At 32.9% G+C, this 18,638-nt stretch overlaps 5 protein-coding genes and 1 long non-coding RNA gene across 6 annotated transcripts in view; 3 read left to right on the forward strand and 3 right to left on the reverse strand.

Moving 5' to 3' along the window:
- Positions 1 to 1,979, forward strand: part of LOC136339784 (uncharacterized) — a 167,444-nt gene extending 165,465 nt beyond the window's left edge. Inside the window, exons 6-9 of the mRNA XM_066283268.1 lie at positions 164 to 580; positions 638 to 845; positions 1,406 to 1,548; positions 1,621 to 1,979. Of these exons, the coding sequence (XP_066139365.1) occupies positions 164 to 580; positions 638 to 845; positions 1,406 to 1,548; positions 1,621 to 1,847 (995 nt within the window). The 3' untranslated portion in view covers positions 1,848 to 1,979. The remainder of the gene's footprint in view (positions 1 to 163; positions 581 to 637; positions 846 to 1,405; positions 1,549 to 1,620) is intronic.
- A 973-nt stretch (positions 1,980 to 2,952) lies between these two features.
- On the reverse strand, positions 2,953 to 3,716 carry LOC136339808 (uncharacterized). The gene is made up of 3 exons (XR_010732207.1): positions 3,548 to 3,716; positions 3,280 to 3,493; positions 2,953 to 3,214 (listed from the first exon to the last, which is right to left on the reverse strand). It is a non-coding gene; the product is annotated as an uncharacterized lncRNA (long non-coding RNA).
- Positions 3,717 to 4,066: 350 nt separating this feature from the next.
- Positions 4,067 to 7,118, forward strand: LOC136339789 (uncharacterized). Its single transcript, XM_066283279.1, has 5 exons — positions 4,067 to 4,905; positions 5,436 to 5,578; positions 6,466 to 6,692; positions 6,764 to 6,892; positions 6,958 to 7,118. The coding sequence occupies exons 1-5, from the start codon at positions 4,082 to 4,084 to the stop codon at positions 7,042 to 7,044; spliced, it is 1,410 nt and encodes a 469-aa protein (XP_066139376.1). The 5' UTR covers positions 4,067 to 4,081; the 3' UTR covers positions 7,045 to 7,118.
- Positions 7,119 to 7,369: 251 nt separating this feature from the next.
- Positions 7,370 to 8,839, reverse strand: LOC136339795 (putative transferase CAF17 homolog, mitochondrial). The gene is made up of 3 exons (XM_066283288.1): positions 8,694 to 8,839; positions 7,605 to 8,631; positions 7,370 to 7,522 (listed from the first exon to the last, which is right to left on the reverse strand). The coding sequence occupies exons 2-3, from the start codon at positions 8,619 to 8,621 to the stop codon at positions 7,508 to 7,510; spliced, it is 1,032 nt and encodes a 343-aa protein (XP_066139385.1). The 5' UTR covers positions 8,622 to 8,631; positions 8,694 to 8,839; the 3' UTR covers positions 7,370 to 7,507.
- Positions 8,840 to 9,061: 222 nt separating this feature from the next.
- LOC136339790 (eukaryotic initiation factor 4A-III) lies at positions 9,062 to 12,188 on the forward strand. Its single transcript, XM_066283280.1, has 4 exons — positions 9,062 to 9,439; positions 10,667 to 11,002; positions 11,240 to 11,752; positions 11,809 to 12,188. Exons 1-4 carry the CDS (start codon positions 9,295 to 9,297, stop codon positions 12,024 to 12,026), a joined length of 1,212 nt encoding a protein of 403 aa, XP_066139377.1. The 5' UTR covers positions 9,062 to 9,294; the 3' UTR covers positions 12,027 to 12,188.
- A 574-nt stretch (positions 12,189 to 12,762) lies between these two features.
- Positions 12,763 to 18,520, reverse strand: Sf3b2 (splicing factor 3b subunit 2). The gene is made up of 14 exons (XM_066283267.1): positions 18,298 to 18,520; positions 18,005 to 18,239; positions 16,239 to 16,504; positions 15,835 to 16,049; positions 15,586 to 15,778; positions 15,354 to 15,530; positions 14,931 to 15,163; positions 14,257 to 14,407; positions 13,899 to 14,102; positions 13,634 to 13,757; positions 13,434 to 13,554; positions 13,236 to 13,370; positions 13,016 to 13,184; positions 12,763 to 12,946 (listed from the first exon to the last, which is right to left on the reverse strand). The coding sequence occupies exons 1-14, from the start codon at positions 18,307 to 18,309 to the stop codon at positions 12,881 to 12,883; spliced, it is 2,301 nt and encodes a 766-aa protein (XP_066139364.1). The 5' UTR covers positions 18,310 to 18,520; the 3' UTR covers positions 12,763 to 12,880.
- Between the last annotated feature and the right edge of the window lie 118 nt (positions 18,521 to 18,638).

The raw sequence follows: 18,638 nt of genomic DNA on the forward strand, positions 1-18,638 counted from the left end.
GTTTTTGAAAAAGAAATGATTGGAGCCCAAACGGATTATTTTCGATTAAGAATTTTTATACTAAAATTGTTCACAACAATATCCCCTATAATTTTCTTATGTTTGGCACAGCCTTTTTACAACATTCCATGAACCTTTTCATTTACTTGAGTCACGTTTTTAGATCAAGTGGATAATCGTCTCGTTAAAACCATGGTTCCAAACAAAGACGATATTAATGTTCCCTCGATATCAGTAACCGACAAAAACCCTGAAATTATTATTCAACAAACTCAGAGTTCCACTGAAAGTCTCACTTTAAATACACAACCAGGACCTTCATTACAAGTCATTCAGCCTCAATCGCCCAGCTTACTAAATTACAAGTCTAATCCACGATCTCTTACCATTTCACCTACTTTTGTAAAAAGCGAAAGATTTACGGTTTTTCCTAAATATGACAAAAAATATATAAATAGTTCCGGCCCCAAACTCAACCGTGGCAAATTAAAACAAAAGTGCAATGAAACCATCTTAACGGGAGTAATAAATAAGAATACCGACAATATAACTTTGGTCAATGGAAGCATTCGTAAAAGTGGTGATACATTGCTGTCACAAACTTCTCAGTGTACTCATGAAGATTCTGATCAAATAGAGTCCTTGATGAACCGGCAGAGGAGTTTAAAAAAGAAAATAATGGAGACAAGAAAGAGATATGAGACTATCTGGGGAACTAAACCGATTGAGGAAAAGGTTTCGGCAAAATTTGCTAAGAAATTTCACGTTAGGATTTTTGACGAACCAGTTCAAGCATTGACTAATATTCAGTACACGCCGAATTTTAAAAATCACAAGTTTCCCCTGTAAGTATTATTGTGTTTTTACGTGATACCAGACATTAGAGTTAGATCATATTAGTACGGGGAGAACTAACTTGCACTTTGGTCTTCCAACTCCCAATCGTGAATTCAACTCCCGCAAAAAAATTATAGATTTCCTTTGCATCATCAAATTATAACACTTAAAATGTTCTACCAGTTGCAAAAATTTTTTTATTACATTCATTTTATTGCACATTTTAATTTGTTGTCTCGACGAATTACAATGCATATTTTAGAAAATTGGGACTGTATCAATTTATATATGTAAGTAGATAGCTAACGACCGTTTATTGCAATAATTGTATTAGGAAATATTGCAAACTGGTAAATACCGGCCATTGTAATAAAATTAAATTCGGGAGGTAGATTAAAATCTATACAAATATCTGGTGGTTAATTAGTTTAAGTACACGTTTGAACGAGTTACTTTTTCACTTTACTCACTATAAGAGGGAGTGCCTTCCAAATGAACATCTCAGTTATATCAATATGTTCAGCAAGAATAAGTGTTGTTTTATTATTAGGTACGTTTCCCTTTTTAGAGTTACATTGAAAAATATCCATGAGCAGTTTAAAGCATCACAACTTCTAGTTCAGGTAATTGGTGAAGTGGTAAACAAAGTTGTAAATAACTTGGCTGAAGAAAACACTGAAGACGGCTCTCAAACTACGGAGTCCGATTCAGGTGCGATGCGGAATTCTTAGCAACACATACGTAATTAAATCATCTTACTCTTGAAGTTGATTTTTTTTATAGATAGTGACACGTCTGATGAAGATGAAAAACAGAATAGAAAATGGTTAAAAGAATATTATTTTAAGAGAACTAAAAATAACATTAATGTGAGACACGAAGAGGTATATAACGATTACAAAAATAAAAACTCTGGGGCTGAATTGCTGGAAACAGGCGGTCTTAGTAGTGACCAAAGAGAAATAAATGAAGAACTAGAAAATATTTTAAGAAACATGAAAATTGATTGAGTTATAGTTTATACGAATTTCACTTTTGTGTTCTAGTTAAAATTATAAACATCATTGTTATTACTTTCGTTATTTGTAATTGTAGGGTATAACTTAAGTTTCTTAGTAAATATAATCACTGCATATTCAGAATTATTGACAATTTTTCCCCTTGGAATGAAATAATGCAGGAGTTCTTATTTGGACTCCTTTTTTTTGTAGACACATAGATATTTAGTGCCACAAATTCTGTATTCACGGCTTATAAAGGGAGTCCCAAAAATAAATGGCATAATGTGAATCAATAATTGAACTCGTAAAAAGCAACATCTTTTTCAAGTATATTTCTTGTATAAAAGATATTGTTTTCTAGTTCAATTTAATAAGGGATTTATCGCGATTCCGCTACTCGCCTTTGGCACCTAAAATTCACTCAAGTGCGTGCAAAAAGGACGCGTTAAATGTACATTTTGAGTAAAGTTCATAAAGCACATGAGAATTGTTTAAAATTTCGTCTTTTTAGGATTTCCAAAATGAACTTCAATGACTATATTAAGCCTAAGTTGTTATATTATACATATAAGGCAACAACTAAGTTACGAACTTAATTCAAAATGCAAATTTTGCGACTTGTCTCCCTTTGTATGCGTTTGAACAAATTGTTTATCCTATTTCGGATCCTTCGCATAGGTACCTATTGAATTTTTTTCCTGGTGTCTGACGTGCATGTCTTTTCTTTTCGAGTACTCCATAAATCTGTACAGCTAAGTAAGAGAGGTGTACTGGTTATTGAGGTGTTACGTTATTTATTGTTAAAATAAATTAAATTTTTGATTTACCTATAAAAAATTTTTATAAACCCTATAAAGTTGATTAAAGTTTCCTTGGGCTTCCCCATAAGCTAACACTATATCAGTGTACTCGTTATTTGTAAAACGCGGCATTTCACAGCAAAATTTCTCAATGTTTCGAACGCTATCACAATAACACAAACAACACGTTTCAATCGCAAACAATACAAGCCTCGTTGTGCATTTAGCTTAAATCACGCTTAGTAAAAAACTTTACTATAATAAAACATCCACAAAATAGAGTGTACATCGATTTTTTTTAATTCATAGGCAGTTCCATGAAGTGGGTTTAATCGGTAAAAATACCAGAAGTAAATATAAGTTTTAAAAAAATGCTTATTTGACAAAAATGACTACTCTTGATGAGTTCTGTTACTTATTCAAATTATAGCTCTTATTTCTGGACCATCCTGTAGAAACGTCCAAGGACGGCCTCTATGTCATAACTGTTGCAGTTATTCCGGGTGTCTTAAATAATTTCAAATTTAATCGGCCATGAAATTATTTCAGTGTGAACTCGTATCTCTTTGATATGTTCTACGTAATCTCGAACATAAATAAACCATTGCACATTAAATAAGTTTTATACGTCATGTACTGACCTGCTGGGCAGCGAAATCGAGGAACTGACATTACCATGGCATGTTATGCGTTATGCAGGATGGAGCACCAAAAATTTATCACCAAATTTTCTATATTAAGATGTAAAAAACACGAAAAGATCGGACGCGAGCATTTTAATTTCAAGGGGGTAATTTTTCTTTGGCATAATCATTTGTCAAGACTCTAAGCGAGGGTGGTTTCCACCCTAAAAATCTTAAATGGAAACGGGTATCGAATTATAAATTATTTTTAAAGTTATCCAATTACCTTTTCATGATTTTAGACGATCGTTTCTTAAGAAATTTAGATTCCAAAGCGATGTTATCGATTTCATTTACTAATTTTTTCAATTTATTAAATGTTGAAAATGACCACTACCGGTTGTCATACAGTAACAGACACCTTATTCAAAATGCTCTCTGACATTATTGAATATTTGTGGTGATAACATCGCTTTTAAACTTTAATTTCTTAAGAAATGCTCATCCAAAATTAAAAAATAAAATGTCATTGAAAAGTAATTGAATATCTCTTAAAATTATGTATAACATGATACCCCATTTCGCTTATGGTTTTTACGGTGAAAGTCACCCCCGCTTAGAAGTTAAACCTGAAAAAATAATTATAGCAAAAAAATATGGCACTTTAAAATTAAAGGTGATGCATTCGACCGTTTCTATATCATAAAATAGAAAACTTCGGTGGGCCACATTGTATATGTACCGATTAAGCCGGAACATGACATCTTAATGACGTCATGGGTGCATTATACTTGGCGGCCTTCCGGACCTATTCTAGTGAATGTCAAGAGTTAGTTGTGACGTCGAATCCTCTTACGTCGTTGGTCTCCCGTCTTATCTAACATCTAACCTCAATTTGTTTGATTTGTTTATTTGTCTCACACGTGCTTCCTTACTTCTTAAATTTCGGGTTGCTGTCTATGAAAATATCCAAATAAAACCTACGGTTTTCTTAATAAACATGGATTACATGGTAGGAAGTTTAGCGGATTTAATATCTGAGAAAAATACCCCTAATAAGCCGAAACTTGTCTCAAAAACGTTCATCAAGAAAAAATCAAAGGAGACAGCCTCCTCACCCCTTAGATCCAATAAGAGTTTACAGGAAGAAAGTAAACTTAAACCTTCTGAGGTAAGAGGTAGCCCCAAACCCAAAAAATTAAAACTGAAAAAAAAGTTTGTTACTGGAATTAAAGACACATCCTTAAATAATGAAAATGGCACACTGAAGAAGCAAGGTAAAAGAAAAAGAATAGAATTAAAAGATACCAACACTGCGTCGTCAGACCATGAGAGTGATGATCCTGTCTCACCCAAAAAACAAAAACTAAGTGAGAATGAAAATAATGCAGCAAGCCGCATTAAAAATAAAACTAATAAAAAAACTAAAAACTCTAGTGAATATAAGAGTAACACTCTTTTTGTTGGAAATATTCCTATTGGTATACCCAAAAAAGAAATTCAAAAACATTTCCGAAAGCATGGAGAAATTGATAGCGTGAGAATCAGAGGTGTACCTGTAGCAGATGTTAAAACACCCAAGAAGGTGGCGGCAATTAAGAAGGAATTTCATCCTGATAGGACTTCAGTTTTTGCTTATATTAGGTAAGATTTATTTTATAGTGTAGGCAAAAGTATTCTTAATTAATGGATCCTCTAACTTTTCAACAAACAAGCAAATTTATGAGTTCTATTACTCATAATCTTTTAAATATAACATACAAAAACTTTTTGATGTCCTTTGCTAATCTGTTATAGAAAATCACGACAACACCATTTGAAAAGTAGTTATTAAGAAACTGAACTGCAACAATAACATGAAAAAATATGTAAATATAATTACAAATACTTTTGTACCTTGGTAATTACAATTCTATTTACATTACATACAATGCTATTACATTTCAGTTATATATTACACAAGTGGAACTGCCAACATGGTTTATACCCTTGCTCTTTTCTGTAACAATTGTTTGGTAATTGTATTTGTATTTGTCACAAATAAATATAAGTACATTTTAAGAAAAAGGTGACATATACTGTCTGTCGATAATCTGAACTTCTTAACAGCCATTTTCCAATCAGTTAATTTTGGACAACTGCAGTGCTCTATTGCATTATTTTAATTTTTGTAGGTTTAAGAAAATAGAAGATGCAAAAAATGCTGAAATTGAAAATGGAGAGCTCTTCCATGGTCATCATTTAAGAGTACAGTTTTGTGAAGAAAAAACAAAACATGATGAATCAAAAGCCATATTTGTGGGAAACTTACCATTTAGTAAGTATCACAAATATATTTTTGACTTAAATTCAGTATGTTATGACTGAAAGCAAGCAAGACAGGAAATATTTGAACATAAATTTTAATTGGTACAAATAGTAATTACATTTAAAGTTTACTGAAAGAATTTCGTGTTTGCAAAAACAATTCTATAAATATCTGATTAATTTTTTTCTGTTTATAAAAATCATGGAGATAAATACTACAAAATTTAAATCATCACATCAAAGGATATTTTCCCAACCTGTAACTGTCCAATTTTGGTCCTATTTCAATCTTGCTTTTCTTGTAAAGTGAAAAATAAGATATCAGGAAAACACCTTTGAATGATGGAATTGCAGTTTGGTGCAAGACCTGATGAAACAAGTTGGCACAATTTCTCCAAGTTCATTTTCATTTTACTCCTTAATTTTCAACATTTATACTTTGTATTTTGTTGGCTTTTAAAATATTATTACTTCATGTTCAGAGACCTTCCTATGGAGATAAAAATCGCTTACTTGATTAGGTGGTTCGTGCCAATGGACGTTAAATTTCTCTGGTTATCGCCTAGTAAATCAATAAATAATTATCTGGCTGCGCCATGATCATTAGTTAATGATTTACTTGAAGTGGCTGGTTGTAAAAAATTTATCAACATCTTATAACAATTCATGTAGGAGGAATATTAAGGACGTTGCATCATGTACAAGAATATCCCAAGGTATCATTACTTTTTTATCAAACAATTCTAAGACAAATTTACAGAATTATTTAAAATTTCGATAGTTTTCAAGCTGGATTTACCAATCGCGAACGTTCATTTTCCTATCTAAGCACTTTCAGGCTACCTTCAACTTTCAAAACATGCATTGTTTATTCACTTCCCTTGTTTACAAACACAGAAGCAGAAGACGAAGAACTATGGAACATTTTTAAACCATGCGGTGCCATTTCTCATGTGCGAGTCGTAAGAGATGGACGAACAGGTATTGGCAAAGGATTTGCTTATGTAAACTTTAAAGATGCCGATTCAGTGCAACTGGCTCTTGAGATGGAAAAGGCGATGTTAAACGACAGGGAGCTGCGTATATCTTTATGCGATGCTAATAGGGCTAAGAAGTTAAAACAGGTAGATTTACCATATAGTTTTAATTGTGCAGTGAGTAAAATAAGCATATAAAATCTATTGTTTGTCTATAGGGTAAAAAATCTAAAAGTAACGTGAAGGTCAATGGAAAGGCAACAAAAGGTAGTAAAAAATATACATTAAATAATGAAGGTCGCGAGGCAACTGGATTTGCAGGATCAAAATTTAGTGATTTTAAGAAGGTAAGAATTTCTAGTAACATTCGTCATTAAAGCATATTGTGAAATTATTTTCTCAATGATTCCAGAAAAAGAAATTTAGCAAAGCTGTTTCTGAAAAGAAAAAACTAGCAAAGAAACTTATTGCCCCTAAGCCAAAGGAACTCACTATGTAAACTTTGTACCCACCAATGTTTGCTTATGTAATATAGGAAAATACATAATATTAAAAACACTTGTCATACTACAATTCTATTTAATTTGTCCTGAATTACTTTGGGAAAAGAACTTATATTATCTTTTGTACAATGAATACAATGTGTGCCAGCATAATATAAACTGCAAGAACTATCCTTACAGACCATTTTTTGACAACGTATACAGTGGGTACCTAAAATTAAAATTTCCCCTTGCTTTGGAGCAACAAATGGGTCTTCTATGACGTAGGCCTCTTCTTGTAGCTTGAATCCTTTGTAAAATGGTGGTGAGTTACCAAAATACTCATATCTTTGTCTCAAACCACACAAATCACAGTTAAAGTACATAATTTCGTTACTATCTTTTATTATTAGTGTCTCATCTTTGGGTTGTTCCACTAGAGTTTCCATTTTTATTTTTGAAGTGCTAGGTTTACATTCTTCAGTCATGATGATGCTAGAAGAAAAGAAAGAGGAAAATAAAAGTCTCACAACAACAATTATTTATTTAGCAACAAAAATATCTATGTTGTATGTACATTTAATTTTTCTTTGGGTAATTCTATTGGCCACCAAAAGGGTTTCACAACTGTAGCTTGTCCATTGGCTATTGAAATATTACCAAGTTCTAAAGCTTGATTTATTCTAAGTAAACCAAGACCTAAATTATCCTCTATACCCCTTAACTTGCCCAAGTTTGTAGTATTGTGAATTATTGCATTATTTTCTGGCAAAGCTGTGGGAATTTTTAAGAAGAATAGTGGCATTAGTCTTTTTCTAATCACACCTGTATGGTAAGTTCTGGCAGTTAGTTCCTGGCCTATATAACAACCTTTATGAAAACTAATGCCATGCAAGTAATCACAGTTACATTCTAGAGGGAAAGAACTTCCTGATGATAAATCTCCCTCCCCTTCACCAATTCCTAAAGTGTATCGCAGTTTTCGGTACAGATTTAACTCATTACACTCTACCAATGATTTCAGTGAGTTTTGCACATTATTCCTGTTTCTAGAGACTATCCTAAAACCAAGTTGTGTCACTCGAGGATCTTTGAATATCAACAAGTCATCATGCAGTTTCAGTTCAGTTGAGTTTTTGGGAAATACAATCTTGTCATATCCCTCACTTAATGCGTCAGCCTCCCCATTTTGTTGTCCAACAAACTCAGAATTAAACAAAACGTGAACATTACAATTATCTAAACCACAAATTTCAACTTTCCGTCTGACTTTATATATTTTCAAGTGACGATACAAAGCTGAGCTAGAGCTAGAATCACACTCAATCCAATACACATCTGTGGGTTCAGACTTATAAATTAAAGCATCAAATAGAATGCGGCCTTTTATGTTAAGGAACATGGTAAACATACTTCCTACCCCACCACTGAGGTGGTTAATATCATTGGTGATTAGGCCTTGTAGGAAGTGGGACGCGTCAGGACCTTTTACTTCAAGTAGACTGCGATGTTTTAGGTGTTGGATAGCATTTCTGATTTGAGGGATGGTTGAAAAAAGGCGTTTCGTAAGGGTTTGAGCTTGTGTTACAAACATTTAGTAAAATCTAGAATAATTTTATATGAACGTAGTGAGGAGTACTTATAAGTATTGCCTACGTTTTCTTACCTTGTTTTTTGTTTTTAAAAGTATATTTACTAATTCTGTTTATGACTTAATAAGTAAATAAAATTAAACATTTTGAATTTTCACGACTATGGATGTTAAAATTATCCCTATCATATCAAAGTCAAATGCGTCTCTTATCTGGCGTTTTCAACTTGCTCACCTTTGTTGCTCTTTTATTGCGATAAGAATCAACTAGAACTGGAATTCTATATTTTCATATTACGCACTAATTCTTGTAAATTCAGATATCGAAATATCTGTGAAAAAAGAAGCAGAGTACAGATTAAAAGTGTACAAAGAGTGTATATATTAAAGATAGAGTAGTACCAGTGATCCGAAAACGTCTTTGTCTGTTTCACTTGTCAATAGCACGTCATTATTAATTGCGAACGAATTGTGAAAGGAGCATAGCGAAAGTTGAATTATCTACCTTTAGGAGTGTGCGTTTGCAATTAATCTCGTGTTTTTGCAAAATTTAATAAATAATTACCATTATCACAAAGCATTTATTCATTTAAAAGGAAGTAATCAGGGTTCGAGTAATATCAACACTTACACTTTTCTCCTATACTTGTCAAAAGCCCCCATTACAATCTTCAAAATGGCAATGGTAAATAAGAACAGAAATGCAGCCCTTGAAGACTTATCAAATGTGGAGTTCGAAACTAGCGAGGATGTGGATGTTATTGATAAATTCTCTAACATGCACCTTAAAGAGGAGCTCACCCGAGGAATATATGCATATGGCAAGTATACAGTTTTAAAAGCAGAGAAATAACTCCCAAAATATGTAAAAGTAGGTCGTAGTTAGACCCCCATATGTCATGGATGTTATTTTTTAAGTTCCCTAGAATCCATTCATCCTAAAATCATTTTCATATTAATGATCATGTAATGCCACCACTTAAATGAGCCTGGCAAACTCATTTGAATACTTAGAAGGATGGGGCTTACACTAGTGTGGATTCAGTGTTTAGTATTTAATGTGTTAAAGTGTGAGTTTTACTTGAGTGGAGGATGATTGTTCTGATATTGGCATAAGGTAAAAAAGCCCATAACTATGTGCTCAGGACACTATCCATTTTGTCAATAGTTATAAGTGTTTTTATATGTTTGTCTTTGTCAACTATTTCTCTGTGTAAGTGATTTAAGGATGTTGCTTTAGAGTTTGATTGCTGACCCTATGGAAATGATGTGTACCTATTAACACTTCAATGACTATTAACAATGTTAAAAAATTTGGATGATGTTGCAGAATCTGAATAAAACCCATTACCAGTTTTTTTAATTGTTGTCAAATTACAAAATATTACATTTATCTCAAAGCTTAGTTTAAAATAAGTGAAAAAAATTATGTGAAACCATACCTGTAACATTTCTCTTTCAACTTTTCTGGGTGGGATTTTAAAACTTTGTACTTTATTAATTTGTACATAATTAATAGTCAGCAATGTTTTAATCAGTATGCATATCCAGAAACTTCCATTGCTTTATGTCAAATCAAATATAGAGTTAATATACAGGCTGTTTCAAATTTGAGCCACATCATTGGGATTTTGAAAATAGTAAGAGATACAAAGTTGGTTAATAAAGTCAAATAGAGGTCATATTTTAAATAAAAAAGGTGATGATTATAAAAAGCTATGTCAATGTCATCATATGTTGATATTTTTTTAATATCTGCACCTTATAGGGAAGAAAAATAGTTAGAATGAAGTGAAACCAATTTTCTTATATCTTAAATAAATTCATAAAAAAATATGCAATGTTTTTTACAATTTTGGGTTTTCTGGTATATTTTCAGAAGTAGTCAGAATTTTGTAATTTTTGAGATGAAATACTATTAATCACAAAATGTTCAACTTTGCCTTCGTTGTGTATCTCTTACCTTTATCGAAAATCTAAGAACATAATTTTATATTCTTATATTAACAAAATTGGGAGTAACTTATTTTCATACTTACATTTTACAGGTTTTGAAAAACCATCAGCTATTCAACAAAGAGCCATTAAACCCATCATCAAAGGTAGAGATGTCATTGCTCAAGCCCAGTCGGGTACAGGCAAAACAGCCACATTTTCCATTGCAATCTTGCAATCTATTGACCTCATGGTGCGTGAAACACAAGTACTCTGTCTGTCACCAACCAGAGAATTGGCAGTGCAGATACAGAAAGTAATATTAGCTCTTGGAGATTTCATGAATGTTCAATGTCATGCCTGTATTGGAGGTACAAATCTGGGAGAAGATATCAGAAAGTTGGATTATGGGCAACATGTTGTCAGTGGCACTCCAGGCAGAGTTTATGGTAAGTTTGGTTGTGAACTCCATTTTAAACTATAGACATGTTTGTATAATTTTTTATATATTTTAAGTTATGATATATCTGATATAGGATACTTCGTGGGAAGCCAGTATTTTTGCAATAATAATAGAATCGTTATTTTTTTATATAATGGATTTGTTTATTATAATAGAATGCAAATTTTAATTTAGACGCCCTGTATAGAGATTTTATTCACATATTTCTGATTTATATTTTTAGATATGATACGTAGGCGAGCATTACGTACTAGAGCCGTAAAAATGCTTGTCCTCGACGAAGCCGACGAAATGCTAAATAAAGGCTTCAAAGAACAAATCTACGATGTATACCGGTTTTTACCGCCGTCCACACAAGTCATCCTCATATCAGCTACACTTCCTCACGAAATCTTGGAAATTACTACCAAATTCATGACTGATCCAATTCGTATTTTGGTGAAACGTGATGAGTTGACTCTGGAAGGTATAAAACAATTCTTCGTGGCCGTCGAGAGGGAAGAATGGAAGTTCGACACACTCTGTGACTTATATGATACATTGACCATCACTCAAGCAGTGATTTTTTGTAATACCAAGAGGAAGGTGGATTGGTTGACTGAAAAAATGAGGGAGAGCAATTTTACAGTGAGTGCTATGCATGGCGATATGCCTCAGAAAGAGAGAGACAACATTATGAAGGAGTTTAGGTCAGGGCAGAGCCGTGTTTTGATTACTACAGATGTGTGGGCTAGAGGTAAGTTATTAACAGGCAATGACTAGATAATCAGACTAACTGAAATAATTTCCTAGGTATTGATGTCCAACAAGTCAGTTTGGTAATAAACTACGATCTACCAAACAATCGTGAGTTATATATTCACAGGATAGGTAGATCAGGACGTTTTGGACGTAAGGGTGTCGCCATCAATTTTGTCAAGTCTGACGACATCAGGATTCTCAGAGACATTGAACAGTACTATTCAACACAGATTGATGAAATGCCCATGAACGTAGCCGATCTTATTTAAGTTTTAGGTTCAGACCTCCCAATTATTTAAATTTATTATAATTTAAATTTTGAATTCTATAAGTTAACCGTTTTCGAAGATTCATATTCAATTAAAGAAATATGTAATACTAGGTATGAAAGGAATTTTTCCGTTAGTGAATATATTTTGTATTTAATTTAACGTTGCCTACTACTTTTATTTTTAGTTATTTCTAACTAAAAGAAGAGAACCAATGACTATCTAGCAACCTTAAAAATATCAGTGTTGGTTGAAGCATTTTATAGATCTTTAAAATAATTTTCGCCTAAAAGAACAAGTACTCGCGGGATTGGAAAGTCTTTCTATGTCGTATAATTTTTGACCATAAGTTTCTGGACTCCGCGTGGTTTATAAGCGTAGGTTTGTTATTACGATTTCCAACTGTTTTTAAAACACGGCAGGTTTAAATCTATTGGGAAATTAAATTTGGGGAATCTATTTTTTTTTAATAGGTAATATTTTGTTATTATGCAGTTTATGACCAATTTTTAATTAAATTAAATTATTAAGTACTTCTTCCATTGCGCGCAGTCAAAAGTAGTTTAGTTTTTATTTTCCTATTTACCTATAAAACTGTGAACCACTGCATAATAAATGTTGCGTTGCAAGATAAATAACACAATGCTTTTTAATAGTTTCCAATTAGTGGAACATTTAGTAGGTGTTCATTAATTTAAAAATTCACAATACGTTGGAGGTAAAATAAAATAAATAATTATAGAGAAGACCACTTCTATTTTATTTAAACTTCTATAGATGCTTGATGTACCTGAACTAATTACGCAATGTACGAAATGAAATATAAAATTAACGAACACTTATTCGCTCTTGTCTTAAAATTTGAACTCCTTATACTTCTTAGTACTTTTTGAATCTTGTTGTTGCCTCTTGCGTTTGCTCTGAAAATAACCATCATTATTCTTATATGTTTCCTACATTCAATGAAATATGCAGAACTCAGAATGTACCTTTTGCTTTGCCACGTGTTCAGCCAACATATCGCTCAAATCCTCCTTTTGCAGTTGAGACTGATTTTCTCTGATTTGTTGTTCGTATCTAACCGCCATTGCGTCACTGTCCATATCCAGTTCAGACGGGTCTAGAGCTAATTCTACCATACCTTCTCTGTCATTAGAGCTAAAAAAATGAATTAAAAAAAAATTGAAAATAATTCACTCAAAATCTTACCGTCTTATTGGTACTGGATTTTGGGCAGCTCCCATAGATGCTATATCATAGACGTGTGTACTTGCCATCATGGCATTTCCAATGCGCTCGTTTCGTTTTTCAGGTATAACGTGATAAAGAGCTGGAGCTTCATTGCTGTAAATGAAACACTGCATTACTATAAACTGAATGTATGACTAGTTAATGTGTTGAAGATACCTTTCCATTTCATTTTCGATTTTCTTTTTTCGCAACTCGATAGCTTCTGGTGTCTCCATACCCGCGGGAATACTGGTAATTCCACTAGGGGTTACCAGCCCTTCTGCTGGTGTTACCAAACCTGATAAAAAGAGAGCAAACAGAAAAATAGAATACAATTTTGTAATTAATAAAAATAAGTAAATTTATTTATATCTTACCGGATTCATCCACTGCTTGAGTTTCAGTTTCTTCCTCTTCCTCCTCTTCTTCGCTCTCTTCTTCTGATTCCGACTCAAGTTCACCCCAAAGAGTTTTATCCACTGAAGCATCTTCGCCGATATCCTGAAATAAAGGTAAAAAAGTAACGTGAAGTGACAAACTGTTACTAATATTTCCAATTGTAAAAAATGCACTCATTTGTGGATAACAATAGTCTATCGGATGCTGCACGGAGAATCACTGTAAATGTATATAAAAACTTACGTCTATTTGGCTTTGGTTCGTCCCGAACACGTCTCCATAAAGAGGTTTGCCGTTCTCATCTACAGGTGGTTTACCCCATCCTCCTGCATGATACCCGAAGGAACAGCCTTCAGGAATAGGGGCATTTAATCCGGGTATTTTCAAGTTCGGGTAGCTCGGAGGTGGCCCATACCTCTGCATGGCAATAAGCCATGGAGGGGGGACCTGAGAACGAAAAGAAGAGATGCAATGTTACTACTACTTATTAAAAGAAATACTATGTAATTTATTGTCCTTAAATGGAAAAATAGAACGGAAACGTGATAACTAACTAATTTTTGCTTTAATTATACATTACTGAGAAATTTATGAATCATACCTTATTGGCATTGGGTCCCACTGGCATACCCAAAGCTGTGCGAAGTTCTTCTGAAAGATCTCCGGGTTTTTTCTCCTTTAACCGAGTTTCAAATTCTTTTCCTTCGTAATAAAGATCACCATGAATAGTCATCTTGGGTTTCGTTTGCCACCTGTACATATTCAGAGAGACAATGAAAATTATTCTTTGATATTGTTTAAGATTTATTGATAAGCCGACATATAAAATTATGCAGATGTCGGTTGATACTACAGTAATGCGCATGTAATTTCGATAAACAACTCGAGGCCTACTGAAGATCGCTTGGATAAAGCCCAAAGTAGAGGTGAAAAATTTGCAATTCCGTACGTCCAAATTATCTATACAAAATGTATGATCAAAGTCCCGATACAATAATTAAAATGGCAACTACTTTAAAAGAACATATCAAACACCATACGAAGAAATTATGAATGAGTTGAGTGATGAAGTTAAAAAAAAAGTTATTTTTAACCCATGGCACGTCACGAAAGGAAATGAATAACTTGTGAGAGTTGCGCTATCGTCGGGAGAATTACTCGCACAAAATACGTTTCAATTGATAACATCATCTAATATTCCAAAAGCTTTAATAATTCTAGTCAGTGCGTGATTATTCTCTAAACAGAGGACAATACGGCATATTCCATACTCACTTGAAGAAAGCATCATGAAGTTTCTGATAATCGATATCAATTTTTCCTAGTTTAGGCCTAGCGCGTTCCCGCATCTTAGCTTTCAACGTTTTAGACTCGTCTTTCTCTTGAAGTGACGCCCTCATTTCCATAATGCCCGTGCGTTTGATGAAATCAGGCAGGTTAAATGGTGGTTTCTCAATACCTCTCTTGCCTTGAAGATACTTTCGTTTAAAACACCAATGTCTAGGCACCTAAATATATGCTCCAATTAATTAAAATCACCGTATTAAATTTTTGGTTAAAATAGATCTTCATAGTTTCAAAAACTTCATTTTTCTTGTGTTGCAAAACGTCAAAGTCAAAGATCTAAGTTTAACCAAACCCATTTAATAAGTAAAGAGAAAATATTTATATTTTTTTGCGGAATTTAATTAAAAGTACCTGGACAGTATTTCTATGAGCTTTCAACTGCACTAAGAGTTTGGGATCACGGGCTGTAACATCATGCATTTCCACCACATCAGGTCTATGCACTAGTTGCTTCAACTCAGCTACACTTAACCGTGTAAGCTTCTTTAACTTCCTCTTTGACATCTTACTTTTATCTTCAACTTTTTTCTATTCAAATATAAAAAATTAAGACAGATATTTACATCACAGAGAACAAACTTGCCTCCTCCATATCCTCCATATCATCATTTGGATCGTCGGCAAACTTTGATTGTCCAGATAAAGACGTAATGTTGGCTAAAGTGGGGGGCGGAATATTTGATTTCTCGTCAGATATTTTAAATTGTTCAAAAATTGAGTAGAATTGACGGTATTGTGGGGCCAGTTCGTGTAATCCAATCCTTTCTTGCACATACCTGTATAATACATGAGTTTTCTTCAAGAAGATTAAATTGTAGTTAATAAAACTCACTCAATTTCAATTTCTTCTTTTCGATCCATGAGATCTATAATGGTTTGTTCATCAACTTCACCATCTTCAAGTCCAATCTTAAGCCGCTCCTCATTCTCTCTATTTTTCTTATTTTTCTTCCTTTTCTTTTTCTTTTTATTTTTGCTTACCTTTTCTTTGGGATCTTTTGACTTCGCAGGCTGCGCATCGTCTTCACCTTCAACTAGTTCTGATTCCTAAATAAATTAAATATTGGATAAGTACCCAAAAGAAAAACGAAACAAGACATAAAATTTAAAAGTGAAATGTCGAAATTTCCTCAAAATACAGATATCTAATGACGTATTTTCAATTACTTGGCAAAGTTTGAGAAGATAACATTGAAATTTATGCGAACAATATAATAAATTTGTTGAATTACTTACAGGAGCACCATTATCCACTTTCTCCCATAAAGGTCCTCTAACATCAAATTCCCCTTGCTTCTCTTTGCCACCGGCTTCCTCCTCAGTACCCAACTCTATAGCTCTTTGATTTTTTAGAGCTAAAACATCTTCCAACACTTGCGGTAGAACTAATACCTCAACTGGCGCAGTAGGGTCCACTTGAGCTGGAGGATCCACCTTCAAAGATAACAATGATGGTAATTGTTTTTCTTGTGCTGGTGGTGCTTGCATTATTTGATCGTTACCTAAAATAACAAAATTAAACTACTGGTAGGTGTTGACATTATGTAGATAGTAAATTGATGCTTAAAATGAGAAACATGGATTTCTCATAAACACTGTTATGTGGTAATAATGATTGGAAGTACAAACAAATTTCAGTGCCTTTAGGTTGTATTTTAAGATTAGAAGTATTATTACACAAAAAACTTATGAAAATATAATTTAGGTACAAAACTTGTGTATTGACATACTATAGGGTGCTCTGAAAAAGGAAGTCAATTAATTAGCTGAGATTTTTTTGAACATAAAGAAATCTTGTTAGATCTTTCGTAGCTAATCCAATTTGCTACCCAGGTAGCAAAATTGGGTCTTTATTTTTAAAGCTTTAAGATAAGCCTAGTATTAAACTTAAATGATTTGTTTTTCCTCATAGCTTTTAGAATTTTTAAGTAAAATTGCTTGCAAAATTTTTCATTGAATGTCAAATTAAGTTAATTCTTAAAGTGCAATATGTATTAAAGATGATAATTATGTCCTATTTGCTAAACAACTTGGCTTATCCAGTTAAGATTTAGTGTTTGATTTTATTGAAGATATATGCCAATATCCTAGAGTATTGTTAGTTCTGTCATATAGCTGACAAATTTGAAATCATAATTGCTTAACAAATTTTTATCTGGTTTTAATAGACAAAGAGAAAATTCCCCAAAAATTTTGACCACATTATTGTAGAACCTTGAGAAGATATAGCAAATAAATTAATGCCTTGTGGCTAGGGTAAAATTACTTTTGTTGTTAAGAGGGATAATTCATTCACAGTAAGTAACTATAGACCTGTGTGTATATATTGTCAGCATTTTCTAAATAATGTCTGCATGATATTTATAATCATATTTTCAATTTTGTGCACACTCAACCTATTTTTTAATCATCTCTATGGTTTCGCCTTTAAAAAAATTTACCAAGTTAGCCATTTTTTAAATGGTTCAAAACATTTTTTATTAACTGTTAATATGTTACTATTTAGACAGGTGCAGAAGGTGATTTTACTGTTATTCCGTCGACAAGTAGTTAAGATTATTATCCATTAATTTCATGTGTTTTTTACTTATTTTGTACAATTATTTGCTTTATTTTGTGAATACTTAAACTGAATGTTATTCTATTCTATTAAGAAATGGAATGGCCACAAAGCATAAATGTCAGCAAATTTGAATTTTGTTATTTTATTATTTACTTCATATTCATTGAATTTTCTTTTGCATAAAGTTAATAACTTCAAACTTACTTCTTACAAAAAATAAATCTATTAAATTTAGTTTGACCTGGCTATAAATGTCATACCAGTTTTAAAGCGATATCATTTTGTGACATAGAACCATTTTGTTAGCAACGATGGAAACTATTGTCATTTGTTTAAAGCTCTTGGATTTGAATATTAATTCTAGCCTTATACAATATTCAATTATCTAAAATTAGCATATTTTGAATTTAGTCTATTTCTTATATGTAAGTTAACTTACTAGATTCTCCATTTTCAGACCATCCAGAAGGCCCAGGAGGTGGTTCAAAGAAATTAGGAGGTGCTTGTAAGGGGGGAACTCCCTGTATAGATAGTGCTGCACTTGGGGAAGAGCCAGTATTAGGGTTAGCTATGCCAAGTGGAGGTGGAGGACCATCTAAGACTGGTGGAGGTCCCATTAATCCCGGGGGTGGTACTTGCAATATTGGCGGAGGCGATTGCATATCTTGGGGAAGCTGTTTAATAACAATTACAGTTGTATTACTTGAAAAAATGTGAAGAAAAAATACTCACTTGGTCACTCATGATGCGTGTGGCACTAGTATCAAAAATTTGAGCTAGTTATTTGTTAACAGAATGGGATGAAAACATTTAGATAGTATAAGAAGTGCTATTTAAGCAATTTGAATTGGTTTATTTGTAAACACGTGAAGTGAAAAATTGCCGAAAAATATTCAGAAATACGAAGGAAAATCAATCACATCAACCTCAAACAGAAAACAAAACGCTGCCATGTGACATTTGATGTGTCAATGACTGTCTAAAGTCAAATTTCATTTAATCTTCAAATAGATGTCCTTTGTCTTCAAACTTACAGAAATCTTCTTCAAATAATCACATGACAGACAAAGATG

The sequence above is a fragment of the Euwallacea fornicatus genome, chromosome 6, assembly GCF_040115645.1.
Source record: "Euwallacea fornicatus isolate EFF26 chromosome 6, ASM4011564v1, whole genome shotgun sequence".
Lineage (NCBI taxonomy): Eukaryota > Metazoa > Arthropoda > Insecta > Coleoptera > Curculionidae > Euwallacea > Euwallacea fornicatus.

Coding starts and splice junctions, on each gene's coding strand:
- LOC136339789 (XM_066283279.1), top strand. CDS start 4,082: ATGTCAAGAGTTAGTTGTGACGTCGAATCCTCTTACGTCGTTGGTCTC. Junction 4,906..5,435: donor TCAGTTTTTGCTTATATTAG/GTAAGATTTATT, acceptor TAATTTTTGTAG/GTTTAAGAAAATAGAAGATG. Junction 6,693..6,763: donor GGGCTAAGAAGTTAAAACAG/GTAGATTTACCA, acceptor GTTTGTCTATAG/GGTAAAAAATCTAAAAGTAA.
- LOC136339795 (XM_066283288.1), bottom strand. CDS start 8,621: ATGTTTGTAACACAAGCTCAAACCCTTACGAAACGCCTTTTTTCAACC.
- LOC136339790 (XM_066283280.1), top strand. CDS start 9,295: ATGGCAATGGTAAATAAGAACAGAAATGCAGCCCTTGAAGACTTATCA. Junction 11,003..11,239: donor CACTCCAGGCAGAGTTTATG/GTAAGTTTGGTT, acceptor TTATATTTTTAG/ATATGATACGTAGGCGAGCA. Junction 11,753..11,808: donor TACAGATGTGTGGGCTAGAG/GTAAGTTATTAA, acceptor ATAATTTCCTAG/GTATTGATGTCCAACAAGTC.
- Sf3b2 (XM_066283267.1), bottom strand. Junction 15,164..15,353: donor CTCATAGAAATACTGTCCAG/GTACTTTTAATT, acceptor GCATATATTTAG/GTGCCTAGACATTGGTGTTT. Junction 13,185..13,235: donor AATCCAGTACCAATAAGACG/GTAAGATTTTGA, acceptor TCATTTTTTTAG/CTCTAATGACAGAGAAGGTA.